The following is a 12,616-nucleotide window of genomic DNA, read 5'->3' as shown; positions in this document are numbered from 1 at the left end:
TTAAAGTGGACAGTCAGTTGTTTTATTAGGCACGCAATTAGAGGACTCTAAGACTTTCATCCATTTATAATAAAACAAGTACAGGTGCCAGGAGCAAAACTATAATAAATGCAATGTACATGAACATCTGAATGTGTAGACTATTTGTGTTGGCCTTTTTGCATGAGACTGATTTAAATATCAGCAGGTCCTTGTGAAAACCTTTGTTTTTTGTTGCAGTGAAAACACTAGACTATATTTGGAATATAGATTTGTACTCTACTCACACAGGATCAAACAAATTTAATGAGCTATTGATTTCCCTGATTCCAGGAACAAAGCACAGTCCGGTGGACTGACAGTAAGATAACCTTGTAGGGTCACCTTTAAAATCAGTGTTCATTTTAACAGAAAAACAAAACACTTTTCAAATGTTTATAAAAGCATTCACTCATCAAGGTTACAGTTAATTAAATCTCTTCATCATTTTGAGCTAAGAGCCAACTCAGCTCTGTTAGTGGACAAACAACTCTCTAATTAGTGCTTCTCATCTTCAAATAATTACCTTCGATCAGCGCTGATTAATACTGGAATTTGTTGTGATGATGATGGTTATACAAATCACTTATACGAGTGACAAATGAGAAATTAGCCAGTCATCGTCCACCAACTACAAAAGTACAAAACAGTAATTTATTAAGTAATTGATCTAAGTATTTCATTAAAAATATCAATAAATGTGAATGTGCTCACTGTCAGCTTCTGACCCTGGGGATATTTTCCACTTAATATTAAATCTGGTTTCCAATTACCTAATCAACACACACACACAGAGAGAGAGAGAGAGAGAGAGAGAGAGAGAGAGAGAGAGGCATTAAGAAAAAGGATGGGGATGTGTTTATACATGCAACAGTTATGGTGATGAGTTCAGTCCAGTGAGAAGCTGGAGAACTTAATCCAAAATAAAAGAGCAAATCTGTGCTGTAAATCTGCCAAATGGATAGGAGGAAGAAAGGTAAGCCCACTGATTTATTCAGGGGGTACTCTGCTTTACGTTTATTCAAGCCACAAAGCTAAAAAAAAAAGGTGGCTCATGTAATTTTGCATGACATTTAGCAGAATTTATCAGCTAAAAGAGGTCTAGCATTAGTGAGTTTTTAGCCATGCTAGCAGCGTGGCAGTTTCGGTCGGTTGGTCGGTCCACCACCACTTTGGTCAAGACTGAAATATCTCAACAAATATTTGATGGATTGCCATGACATTTAATACAGACATTCATGGTGTCCAGAGGATGAACCCTATTGACTTTGGTGATCCTCTGACTTTTCATCTAGTGCCAAGAGCAGGTCAAAGTTTTCACTTATTCAGTGAAATATCTCAGCATCTTCCTCTAGCACCATCATGAAGTTGATATTTGTAATTTTGAGCGAACTGTTAGATAAATTGCCACAAAATTTGGAACAGACATTCACGTCCCCCTCAGGATGAATTGTAATAACTTTGGTGATCCTCTGACTTTTCATCTAGCATCATCATCAGTTCAAAATTAGAATTTTGTTTTATGATCAAATACCTGCAAAACTAATTCAACTAACATTCCCATCAAACTCAGCTGTACTTTGTGTTTAGCGCTAATTAGCAAATGCTATGGCAAGCATTATACCTGCTTAACATCAGCATGTTAACATTATCATTGTGAGCATGTTAGTTAGCATTTAGCTCACAGCCTCACAGAGATGCTATGGCTGTAGTCTTGGTAAAGCTACAGGAGAAAACTAAAATAGCAAATTATCTTTTCTCATACTAACATTGTTAGAAAAATGTAAAATTATTAGAAATATAAAAAAACTTCATGAAAAAACATGACAACCAAACACAAACAAACTGCATCAACATAGAGGAACAACAGTAATTGGCAGTACTGGTAATTGGCCTACAACCTAATATGAGCCACTCTCATGGTGTTAGCAAGGGTGGTTAATTTACGTCAAAGGGAGTCATTTTTCATGTTGTTTATATTATTTTGTCAACTTAAATTGCACTTAATGATTCTACAAGAGAATGTAAAAACATGATATACAACAACAATGATAAGTGGGAGCAAATGCACAGTACTTTTAGCATTTACATGAAGTTACTTCCTTCGCAAATTCAACTGAACTTCACTTTTTCACAGGATCTACTACAGAATTAAGGCTTGTGGTGGTCGGAAACAGTGGACCTTCACAGTTCCTACTAACAAATGCCATACTTGGGCGGGAGGAGTTTTCTAAGGATATCACCAGCATTTCTGACAGCAGGAAGAATATTGGAGAGCTGGCTGGAAGACGAGTGGCTGTTATCAATGGACCAAACATCTATGACAAGGATATATCTCAACCCAAGAGGAAGATGGAGCTGAGAAGGTCCAAGTGCTTATGTATTCCTGGTCCCCATGCCTTTCTTGTTGCCTTTGACATGGAGAAAATCTCCCCAAATGACATGAGAGCCCCCAAACTGATGAGGAAACGCTTTGGAAGACACTGTCTGAGGCACTGCATGGTCCTCCTGGCCTATGAAGGAAATCTGGAAGGGGCTGCCCTAGAAGACAGGGTGCAGAAGACTGACTGGCACCTGAGAGAACTGATCGAGAAGTACGGTGGCCGCTTTCACGTTTTCAACAAGAACTGGAGAGATCGCAGCCGGGACAGAGAGCTGCTGCAGAAGATTGAGCGTATGGTGGCCTCCTTAGGAGGCGGCTTTTTCTCCAGCAGAAGTTTCCAGAAGGCAGAGGACAGTGTGAAGAAGGAGGAAAAAAGGCTCAGGAAGCAGAGGACAGCAGAGATAGAGAAGGCATGGACTGACATGGAGAAGCAATACATAGCGGAGGAGTTGTATCACCAGAAAGATGCCTACACTGCCAGTGTCAGTGCCGAGATCAGAGCCAAGGCAGAGATGGACAATGGATGGCTCAGAACGTCTCTGGCCAGAGGACTGGGGATGGGTTTTGTTGTGGGAGCTGTCATGGGTGCACTGGTTGGGTCTATAGAGGGGCCAGGAGGGATGGTTTTTTATGGGATCATAGGTGGTGCAGTTGGTGGATCGGCAGGAGGAACAGCCCAGGTAGCTATAAAGCATATGGAGGACAGAGTGGCACCTCCTGCCAGACTCAACTTTAACTCGATCTTCATCAATCGCTTCTTTGTAACTCCTCGTCCATGACAGCGTGGTATTGACCTGTTTTTCAGGAATAAAAAAGTGAAAAGAAAAACTTAATATCGTGTGCACTTTGTATTTAACTGTTTCTTATGTAGCGTTCAGGCTGACTTGATGATACCAAATTAGATAAGGGAATGTACTCCTTTTAGGTTGAAACACAAACTTTTCTTGTTCCATACTATGATACTGTTTTGGCAAAGAACAGCTTATGTGGATTACTAATGGTCAAAAACAGTAAATCTCATGGCTGCTTTAAACTGCAAATTTGTATTTTGAATAAACAGGTTTGTGATTTTTAACAGCACATGTGAGAGTTTGTTGTTTGCTAACCCCATACCATTTTATTTAACCTCCAACATTTCCTGGTGTCTTGCTGTAGGTTAGTTGAAGTGTAGCTCAGATAACGTTCAGGGTGGAGTTTCAACTGAGAGTGCCTAAAGCACTGCCCCTTTCCAACACAACACAACACCTTAGTGCACCTGTTGAGCGTACAACGTTTGCAGTATCTGTGTATTATTACCTAAAATTGTGAACAAAAGCAGTGCAGACTGACTGCAGTGTTATCTGGACAGGATCAACTTGAATAGGTAAGTCCACCTAGTTTTTGTTTCACTTTTGGAAAAGCTACCTATTTTCTGACTGAATTGAGATCGAAATCAGACCTCTGAATCTTTCATGAACATGTTGCATAATCCGAGAGTATTTCCTACATGAATGTCAGAGTTCAACAGAGTCAGGACAAAACTCAGGAATCACATGAAAAACAACCTTAAGATTTCAGTAGTTGCTGCTTTGTGTTGAGTTGCATTCCCTGATTACATAAAAACATTTGGATGCTACCTGTTTGACTACATACTTTACATCACATCTTTTACTTGGCTGCTTCTGTTCTCTGTCCTTGATCACAAAAGAAATCTTTTTAACTCAAACGTCTGTGACAATGACAATGACAAAGAAGACACCATGGTAGAAAATAATCAGAGGGCTAGGCTTCACTGTGCCAGTGAAATGAATGTTACTTCAGTAGATTAAAAAAGAATCACATATCCTGTCCTTTGTGTATCATTGAATAATATGAGAGGAATGCCATTCTGCTCAAGTGCGTGATGTCCCATTTGTCCTGCTGTGACAAAATTAATAAATAAATTAAAAAAATGTAAATGATCCTTCTGTAAGTGATCAGTGGGAAGTACTTTTAGTTCAAGATGGGATATTAGTTCAAGAGTTTGGGCCCCTTGTCCCATTTCAGATGTCTGGTATGAGTTGTTAGCAATTCCCCCAAAGAGACATTTCCCCTTTAAATGTCCAGTATGTAGGATTTAGTGGCATCTAGTGGTAAAATTGCAGTTTGCAACTATTTGAATACCGCCCGCCTCACCCTCCCATTCCAAGTTTGTAGGAGAAACTGCAGTGGCCGTGACACTGAAAATGCGAACGGCCTTATCTAAAGCCAGTGTTTGGTTTGTCCGTTCTGGGCTACTGTAGAAATATGGTGGTGCAACATGGTGACCTCTGTGGAAGGGGACCTGTGACCTCTGTAGATATAAAGGGCTTATTCTAAGGTAATGAAAACACAAAGATTCTTATTTTCAGGTTATTATACACAAGTGAAAACATACTTCATACATCCATTTCTGCCAATAGCTCCTCCTAAATGTTACACACTGGACCTTAAAACTGTTAAATTTATGTATCCGAATTTGTTTTTTTTCCCCCTTCTTTCTTGCGACCCCTCAGATTTATCTTGTGACCCTTTGGAGGGGGCCGACCCTTAGGTTGGGAACTTGACTAAACTGTCTAAAACTAGCTCCATCCTGCCCAGCATGAACAAGAAAATGCTGCTTAGCCTACACACTGATGCATAAGTAATTACAATTTAACTATGTCATAATTATCATGAGTAAAGGATCTTCTTCCAGTACACTATATATATATATATATATATATATATATATATATATATATATATATGTGTGTGTGTGTGTGTGTGTGTGTGTGTGTGTGTGTGTGTGTGTGTGTGTGTGTACTCTAAATATAGAAATCCTAGAAAATAGAAATCCACTTTAGACATTCATTGCATAAAATACTAAAATCCTTCTGTTTATCAAATGATTTCTACTTCTCAAATCAAGTTTTGGTTCTCTCTGTTTCTTATTTACCATTCAAACACAAGTGCTTATCCATAGAGGTATTGTATAGAAGAACAGAAAAAAGATTTTTCACACATTGATATTGTAATTTTCAGAGTATGGCCTCTACAATATGCCTCCTCCCCAAGAAGCACTTCTTGTGCTTTCTGTGTAGAGACATCTTCACCAGCCCAGTGACTACACCATGTGGACACAGCTTCTGCTTGTCCTGTCTCTGCCACTACTGGACACAACACCAGTCCAAATACTGCCCCCACTGTAAGAGAGTGTTTACTGACAGGCCTGAGCTCAGTGTCAACCGCATTCTGGCAGACCTCTCAGACAATTACAGGAAGACTCGACCACAGAAACCACCTGATGAGGAAATGGTACGTTATTGCATTTTTCAGTTATCTAATCATAGGTGACATCATCTGATAATTAATAAATCTAGTACATTTTGTGTATGCTCATGTCACTGTTGCACATGTACAGGTTATAGATGTTGAGCAAATGATTAAGGAGAGGCTGCAGAAGATAGAAAGGTTGAAATATTCCCTGGAGCTCCAAAAGGTGTGTTGAAAACCTCCACATCATTAAATTGTTGTTTTTTTTTAAAGAAAATTGTTAAATGATGATGCATGATGATGTCCAATCAGAACTCTTACCTCAGAGAGGTGCGAGAGAGCCAGAAGGTCTTCTCTGCCCTCGTAAATGCTATGGAGAAGAGTCACAAAGCGGTCGTTGCAGCAATTGAGGAGAGACGGGGAGAGGAGGAGAAGAGAGTAGGAATACTGGTGGGAGAGCTTGAACAGGAGATCCATGAGCTGAGGAAGGAGGCCGCTGAATCTGACCCAGAGATTCCTGTAAACAGTGATCAAAGTGACGATATGAAGCAAGTAAGCACCTTTTACCTTCTGCAGATAATGTAATGATAATGGTGAAGCACCGACACTGGCTATCATCAGTGAAATGTCTTTGTTTATGTCATGTAGAACAGTGTTTCCACTCTGTGCCCCTCTGAGATGAAGGAGTGGTCCAAGGTAACCATAGAAACTGACCCTTGTGTTGGGGTCACCAGACGAGCACTGTCAGACATGATGGAAAAGATAAAGGTAGAAATCAACAGGCTCTCCAAATCTGGTGAGTAATGCAACTTTTATCTTAAGTATTAAATAAGCATTTTACATTAAATTCAATGACAGTGACATTTCTTTTTCCTATGGCTCTTCTTTGACAGAACTTAAGAGAATAGAGAAATACACAGGTAAGGCTTTGTCTAAACAGAAACACATATAAGGGACTGTACATAAATTATTAAAGGGGGAGGGGAGGTCAGAAAAGCAATTTTGTTATTTTGCTAAGGGGATGGTAGTCCCCTTTTTTGGGAGAGTAGAAGCTTTTTATTTTCTAACACCCTAAATTTATATTTCAGCATTCTTTCACGGGATTAATTAAAAAAAATAAATCAAATAGTTGCAAATGAGGGTTCTTGTGTGCACACGGGGTCATATGCAAAGGACAACAATCCTGTTTCTGTTTCAGGGATTGATTTTTCCCATCACACTAAATGTTGTCTCTACCAAAAGTTGTTTCCTCCTTCACGTTCTTCTTCATCATAACAAAAAGTTAAAAACGGTGAAATGTGTCATGTAAAGTCAGCCTATATTATAATTGAAGTTCAGCCTTTTGTTATGTTTGACGTAAACTTGGAAATAGTTCATTCCACCTATTGTGAAAATTATTTAAATTAAATTGCATAGCCTTAAATGCTTTACTAATGGTGGAATGAGTTGTACCAACCCAGAGCTGTAGTTTAAGATATTGGGGGGAGGGTGTTGCAGTTTTTTTAAGTCAAGGCTCAGGTCCAAATAAAATATTGATAATGCTGGGGAGGGTCTCCCAATTTTAAAAACTGAAATATGAGCTTTTACCCCTCTCCTCACCTCAGTAATTTTCTTACAGTCCCTTGGTGCTAAAGATGTCTGTGCTGTTTGACCCATTCTTGACCATTTCTCCTGTCTCTTTCTTAGTGGATGTCAATCTGAGTGCTAAGACAGCCCACCCCTTTCTCTCTGTCTCAGATGACAGAAAACATGTGAGACACACAGACAAGCTTCAGGAGGTATCAGATCACCCCAAGCGGTTTGATTGTGTGGCAAACGTGCTGGCCAGAGAAAGCTTCTGCAGTGGGAGGTGCTACTGGGAGGTGGAGGTTGGGGAGAAGATCGAGTGGAACCTGGGTGTTGTCAGACAGACCATAAACAGGAAGGGCAAGTTCACTGTCTGCCCTGCAAATGGTTTCTGGACTTTGAGCCTGAAGACTGGAGGCCAGTACATTGCCAACACCTCTCCTGTCACCCCATTGGCTCTAGAGCAGAGACCTAGGAAGGTGGGCGTGTTTCTGGACTACACAGAAGGCCGTGTGTCCTTCTACTGCGCAGAATCTGGAGTCCACATTCACACCTTCACAGATACATTTACTGACAGGCTCCATCCATTCTTCAGTCCTGGTCGCCTGCATGGCAGCAAAAATGCTGCTCCCCTAATCATCTGTTCTAATTTCTGCAGCATCTAAACATCATACTTAATACACGATTTATAAATCTTCAGTATAAATACAGTTGTGATTATCTTTTCAGTATCAATCCAGTGTGTCAAATATATTTATTTACTTACAAATCCATATGAAAAACTACAATGAACCACATTTTCCCTGTCAGAACAGTGAACAAGAGGTTGCATAAGGACTGACTCCCTGCACTCGAAAAAACTTCAATGAAACCCATAAACAGATTGAAAAGGAAAGAGGAGGGTACAAGAAAAGAGAAGGCTCTCATAAATGAACAAGCGAGTCAAAGTCAAAAAGAAGCGAAAATGGGTTGCTGAGTTGGATGGATGCGAGGGGCTGCAGGGTTGGGACAGAGGTTGACGAGGAGCAGGGAGGGAGGGCACAGCAAAACAGCAGGGCATTGTGCTTGTACACCAGGCACTGGGAGACACACTCAAACACATTCACTCATTCACACACTGACACAGTCGTGCACACAAGCGCATGCTTCTGCCCACTGCCACACAGACTTGTGCTGGCATCTCGGAGGGCAGCCCCATCTCCAGTCCAGTGCAGGGTGTCGAAGCTGATCGACTCTCTTTGCTTCAGTTCACCTGACCTCTGAGATAGAGCCTCCCCTGCTCTCCAGCCTTTCTGTGGACTGAACTGAATTCTCAGGGCCGTCATTCACAACTCCAGGCATCCCAACTGATCTACACGAGCAAAGGAGCAGTACCACTAACCTGTGGACCAAGGGGAGCAGTGAGAGTACTTCATTTGAGGTAAATATCTTATCCTAGATAATATCAGTGCATTAGTCATTTCCAAAAGTGTCAAAACATAATTAGACTAAAAAACTGACAAATTGTATGTGACGTGATGAGTTTGATGGAATATAAAGAATGTATTCCCAGTAATTCTTCTATTATATGTTTAGCTGTGTCACAATTTAATGTAAATTTAATATCTATTTAAGTAGTCTTGGTGTTGGAGGCAGGTGTGTGAAATTGCTCTTGCCTCATTGCAATGTTGCCAATAATTTCCTATAAAGTAGGCAGAGCCATTAGTTGTACCAAAGATAAGGCACATATTCCTAAAGTGAGGTCTGGGGGGGCTTTAAGGGACTTCCAGGGAGGAATCATTTATTACTATAAATCCATGCACCATATTTTGTAACAGTGGGGGAATGAAGGCCTGTAAGAATTATTATTCGACGATTCATTTGATCCATTGTTATCTGTCCGCTCATTTTATTCATATCAAATCTAATAATAATCCTCTCAGATGGGGAACTATTGGATACATATTTATCTTGAAGGGGTCGAATGGGTAAAGCTTATCCCTTTGAGATTTTTCATCCATCCTTGTCAACTCCTGGATTGATTGTGCAGGGAGGGTTTTGATTAATTTCGAATTGGTCAAATGTGGATACTGGGAGCTATGATAAATAGATGACATAGGTCCTCCTGGCCCACTCTACAAGCCTTCATGAAAGATGCTTGTGTTCAGAGTCTCCTCATGTTTTTCTGAGATAATCCACTCTCGGCAAGGCGTAGCTCAACACCCACAGCTGTGTCAAAGACAGCTATTCTCTGTGGTTCTCACTGGAATCCACTAAACATGGGCCCCCCAGCCTGTTTCCAAATATTTATGATAAATATATGCTCTATTAGTCTTTTCATACTTTACTAATGCGATGCTCGTTGTTGTAAGTAGTGAGAAGCTATAAATATTTTTGTATCTGTGAGCTTTGCAGCACTATTTGAATGAATTAAAACGATTTAAATTGCTTCTCCTTTTTTTGTCCTTTCAGGATACCTGTCCTTGTCTAACCCAAGCTGAACTCAACGACATCATTACCCGAAGACTGAAGATCCAGTAGTGGAGCACAATATTTCCAGTACTGTCACTGACTGTCACATTTCTTTGTGAGACTATAAGTTGGTACTCTGCAACGAAAAAGACTGAAATAAAACCAAGACGTCCATCTGATTCAAACAACACCTTTCACCATGGCAACCACGGGCATGCAGTTGCTGGGCCTAATCATGTCCATTGTGGGCTGGGTGAGTGGGGCGATAGTTTGTGCCATCCCCCTGTGGCGAGTCACTGCCTTCATCGGTAACAACATAGTGACGGCTCAGATCATTTGGGAAGGCCTTTGGATGAATTGCATTGTGCAGAGCACAGGTCAGATCCAGTGTAAGGTGTACGACAGCTTGCTGGCTCTGCCCAGTGACATGCAGGCTGCCCGAGGCCTCACCGTGTTCTCCATCCTAATCTGTGGCCTGGCTCTGGCTCTGGGGGTCCTAGGAGTCAAGTGCACAAAGTGCATCGGTGTAAACAGCCTCAAGGCCCGTATTGCTCGCATCTCTGGTGCCCTTTTTGCCATTGCAGGGTTCCTCTACCTTGTGCCCATCTGCTGGACTGCCCACTCCATCATCAGGGATTTCTATGATCCACATGTGGCGGCCCCACACAAGCGTGAGCTTGGCCCTGCCCTTTACATTGGCTGGGGGGCATCAGCCTTGCTCCTCATTGGAGGATCTCTGCTCTACGCTGGGTCAAGTCCCCCTGGCATCCCAGGCTCTCCCACCTTCAGCAGTGGAGAAAGTAGTCCTCGCAGGGCACCTGCCACACAAGTCAAAGGTTATGTCTAAGTTTCCAAAATGTCTGAATGCCTTCAAGTCCCACAAATATACCCCAAACGATGACAAACCTGATTCATTTCCTTTTGATTTTGCTTCTTGTAATTATTTTATATTTAATGTTATTCCAGTTTGCTTTTTTCTCTGAAAAGCTGCAGGAGGCTGTTTAGGGAAAATTGAACTCATTTCATTATTTCATATCCTTCAGTAACCTTTTTTCTCTGTCTGTCAGTGTAAAATACAATAAAATTGTTGGTCCTCCAAATCCTCTACCGAGGGAAATGGTGTTTGTTCACATTTTTATGATAACATCTAAAAGCTCATCGTATGTGTTTGAGAGTACAGTAGTTTTAAAAAGACAATCTTTGTTTTTCTCATTTATGAAAACACTATGAGGGGAGTAAGCTGCTGAGTGGAGAAGAACAATAGAACAATGGGGATGTGTGTACATTTGTTTGTGGTGCCATATTGTTGAGAAGTGTGTGTGTGGTTCTCCATCTCCTATCTTCCATCGCCTCTGTCTTGGCTACCCAGTACCAGGGACAAAGAAAAATATCTTTCTTTCACAACATAAAAATTCAATTAACAGCAAGTACAACAAACCAGGCTCTCTTAGCACAAGTGGTCTCAAAGCACCACCTCTTTGTCAGAATCACAATGGACAAGAATTCACTCATATGGCTAAAGTTTCCATCCCATCACCGATCTTGGATATCCAAACTGATGATTATATGATACAGAGTAAAAAAAACAAACAAAACAGATCAACACTCTTTGTAATGCATGTGTGCATACCAAGTCTGTCATCGCATGTAATGTGAGGTGTTATAAACCGCAGTGGAAAAAGCATAATCTTTATTCATGAGACATTGTTCAGATCCCTCAGATTCTGTGCTCCTTTACTTTGAAGTAAATGATCATCCACAGGGAGTTTCAAAAACAATTACAGTTAATTAAAACCATTGAGAGCCTTGGAGTTTGGTTACTGTACATGCTGACATGATAATGTTTCTGAATTTAAATATTTTTTCCAGGCTACATTTCTTACACTAGATTAACTGCATAGAAAACACACCCTGGTATTTGCTTTCTATCTGCTGTAAACAGTAAATTTGATCACAGTTGCGAAGGGATGCACAGCTCCTTCAGTTTTGTTTTTCTTTTTGTCCGTAACAGCAGAGGACAGAGCAACACAATGCCACTTTAGAGCATTACAGCACCACAATAACAATGGGCACCAGTGTACCAAGTGCCAGGTAGTGACTCATATATGACCTAAGTAGGCCTATACCAATGTCAGTAGAGTAATGCTGGGAATACAGTAAGGCAGTCTGTGCTGTTTTACTGTACAGTTCTAATGGGGAAAACACAAAGTGAGACAAGTGCACCATTTACACTGTAAATAATCAGTGCAGCGTCTCAAAATAGCTATAAACGTATGGTACCAACACAATTATAGTAACAATTAATCATACAGATTATAAGTGTACTAATGAATTGTTGATAATACCATTCACAGTGAGGTAAACCATCCACAGGACCAACTACACACAACTACTGGTGGAGCTTGTTGACTTGTTCAAGGAACTTCAGTGGGGTTTTTAACATCACTACTCTGCAGCCAGCTCACCTAAGATCTATTTTCTTATTTTTTAAGATTATTTTTTGGCCTTTTTGCCTTTATTTCATAGGGACAGCTGAAGAGAGACAGGAAATGTGGCAAAGACATGCAGAAAAGGTCCACGGGTTGGATTCGAACTCCGGCCTTGTACATGGGGCACGCGGTCTCCCAGGTGAGCTACCGGAGTGCCCCACAGCTATTTTCTATATAGGTCTGAATTAAGACCAAGAGTCCTCTGTATAAATACAAACACTAATGTTTACAGGTGAAACTGGCTGTATATTCAGAGAAAACAAGAATTTGGCGTCAGAATAATCTAAATGGCAGCTTAAGATTTTGTGCATTTGCATCGTGACAGAACTCTGCAATCACTGGCTAAATGAGTAATACTGTTCAGCACTTTGACTGGATTGGTGTGGACAGAAGTGTTGCTTTGTTGCACCTGTAACCACACCTAATAATGATGTCACAGGGTCCTGGAGTACAACTG

At 40.8% G+C, this 12,616-nt stretch overlaps 3 protein-coding genes across 4 annotated transcripts; all 3 read left to right on the top strand.

The window, feature by feature from the left end:
• Positions 1–904: 904 nt before the first annotated feature.
• On the top strand, positions 905–3,462 carry LOC122868947 (GTPase IMAP family member 9). The gene is made up of 2 exons (XM_044181411.1): positions 905–994; positions 2,156–3,462. Exons 1-2 carry the CDS (start codon positions 976–978, stop codon positions 3,178–3,180), a joined length of 1,044 nt encoding a protein of 347 aa, XP_044037346.1. The 5' UTR covers positions 905–975; the 3' UTR covers positions 3,181–3,462.
• A 169-nt stretch (positions 3,463–3,631) lies between these two features.
• Positions 3,632–10,775, top strand: btr02 (bloodthirsty-related gene family, member 2). 2 transcript variants are annotated; one of them, XM_044182250.1, is made up of 9 exons: positions 3,652–3,764; positions 4,915–5,042; positions 5,423–5,695; positions 5,802–5,879; positions 5,966–6,205; positions 6,302–6,449; positions 6,547–6,573; positions 7,340–8,639; positions 9,671–10,775. In XM_044182250.1, exons 3-8 carry the CDS (start codon positions 5,426–5,428, stop codon positions 7,882–7,884), a joined length of 1,308 nt encoding a protein of 435 aa, XP_044038185.1. In that variant the 5' UTR covers positions 3,652–3,764; positions 4,915–5,042; positions 5,423–5,425; the 3' UTR covers positions 7,885–8,639; positions 9,671–10,775. The 2 variants fall into 2 exon arrangements, with proteins under 2 accessions (XP_044038184.1, XP_044038185.1); XM_044182249.1 differs by lacking the exon at positions 4,915–5,042 and having other exon boundaries at positions 3,632–3,764.
• cldnk (claudin k) lies at positions 9,870–10,775 on the top strand. Its single transcript, XM_044182251.1, has one exon. It carries the CDS (start codon positions 9,870–9,872, stop codon positions 10,515–10,517), a length of 648 nt encoding a protein of 215 aa, XP_044038186.1. The 3' UTR covers positions 10,518–10,775.
• Positions 10,776–12,616: the final 1,841 nt, after the last annotated feature.

The sequence above is a fragment of the Siniperca chuatsi genome, linkage group LG21 (assembly GCF_020085105.1).
Source record: "Siniperca chuatsi isolate FFG_IHB_CAS linkage group LG21, ASM2008510v1, whole genome shotgun sequence".
NCBI classification, from domain to species: Eukaryota; Metazoa; Chordata; class Actinopteri; order Centrarchiformes; family Sinipercidae; genus Siniperca; species Siniperca chuatsi.
This window is presented reverse-complemented; position numbering and strand designations above follow the sequence as displayed.

Coding starts and splice junctions, on each gene's coding strand:
- cldnk (XM_044182251.1), top strand. CDS start 9,870: ATGGCAACCACGGGCATGCAGTTGCTGGGCCTAATCATGTCCATTGTG.
- btr02 (XM_044182249.1), top strand. CDS start 5,426: ATGGCCTCTACAATATGCCTCCTCCCCAAGAAGCACTTCTTGTGCTTT. Junction 6,206..6,301: donor AAAGTGACGATATGAAGCAA/GTAAGCACCTTT, acceptor TATGTCATGTAG/AACAGTGTTTCCACTCTGTG. Junction 6,450..6,546: donor CAACAGGCTCTCCAAATCTG/GTGAGTAATGCA, acceptor CTTCTTTGACAG/AACTTAAGAGAATAGAGAAA.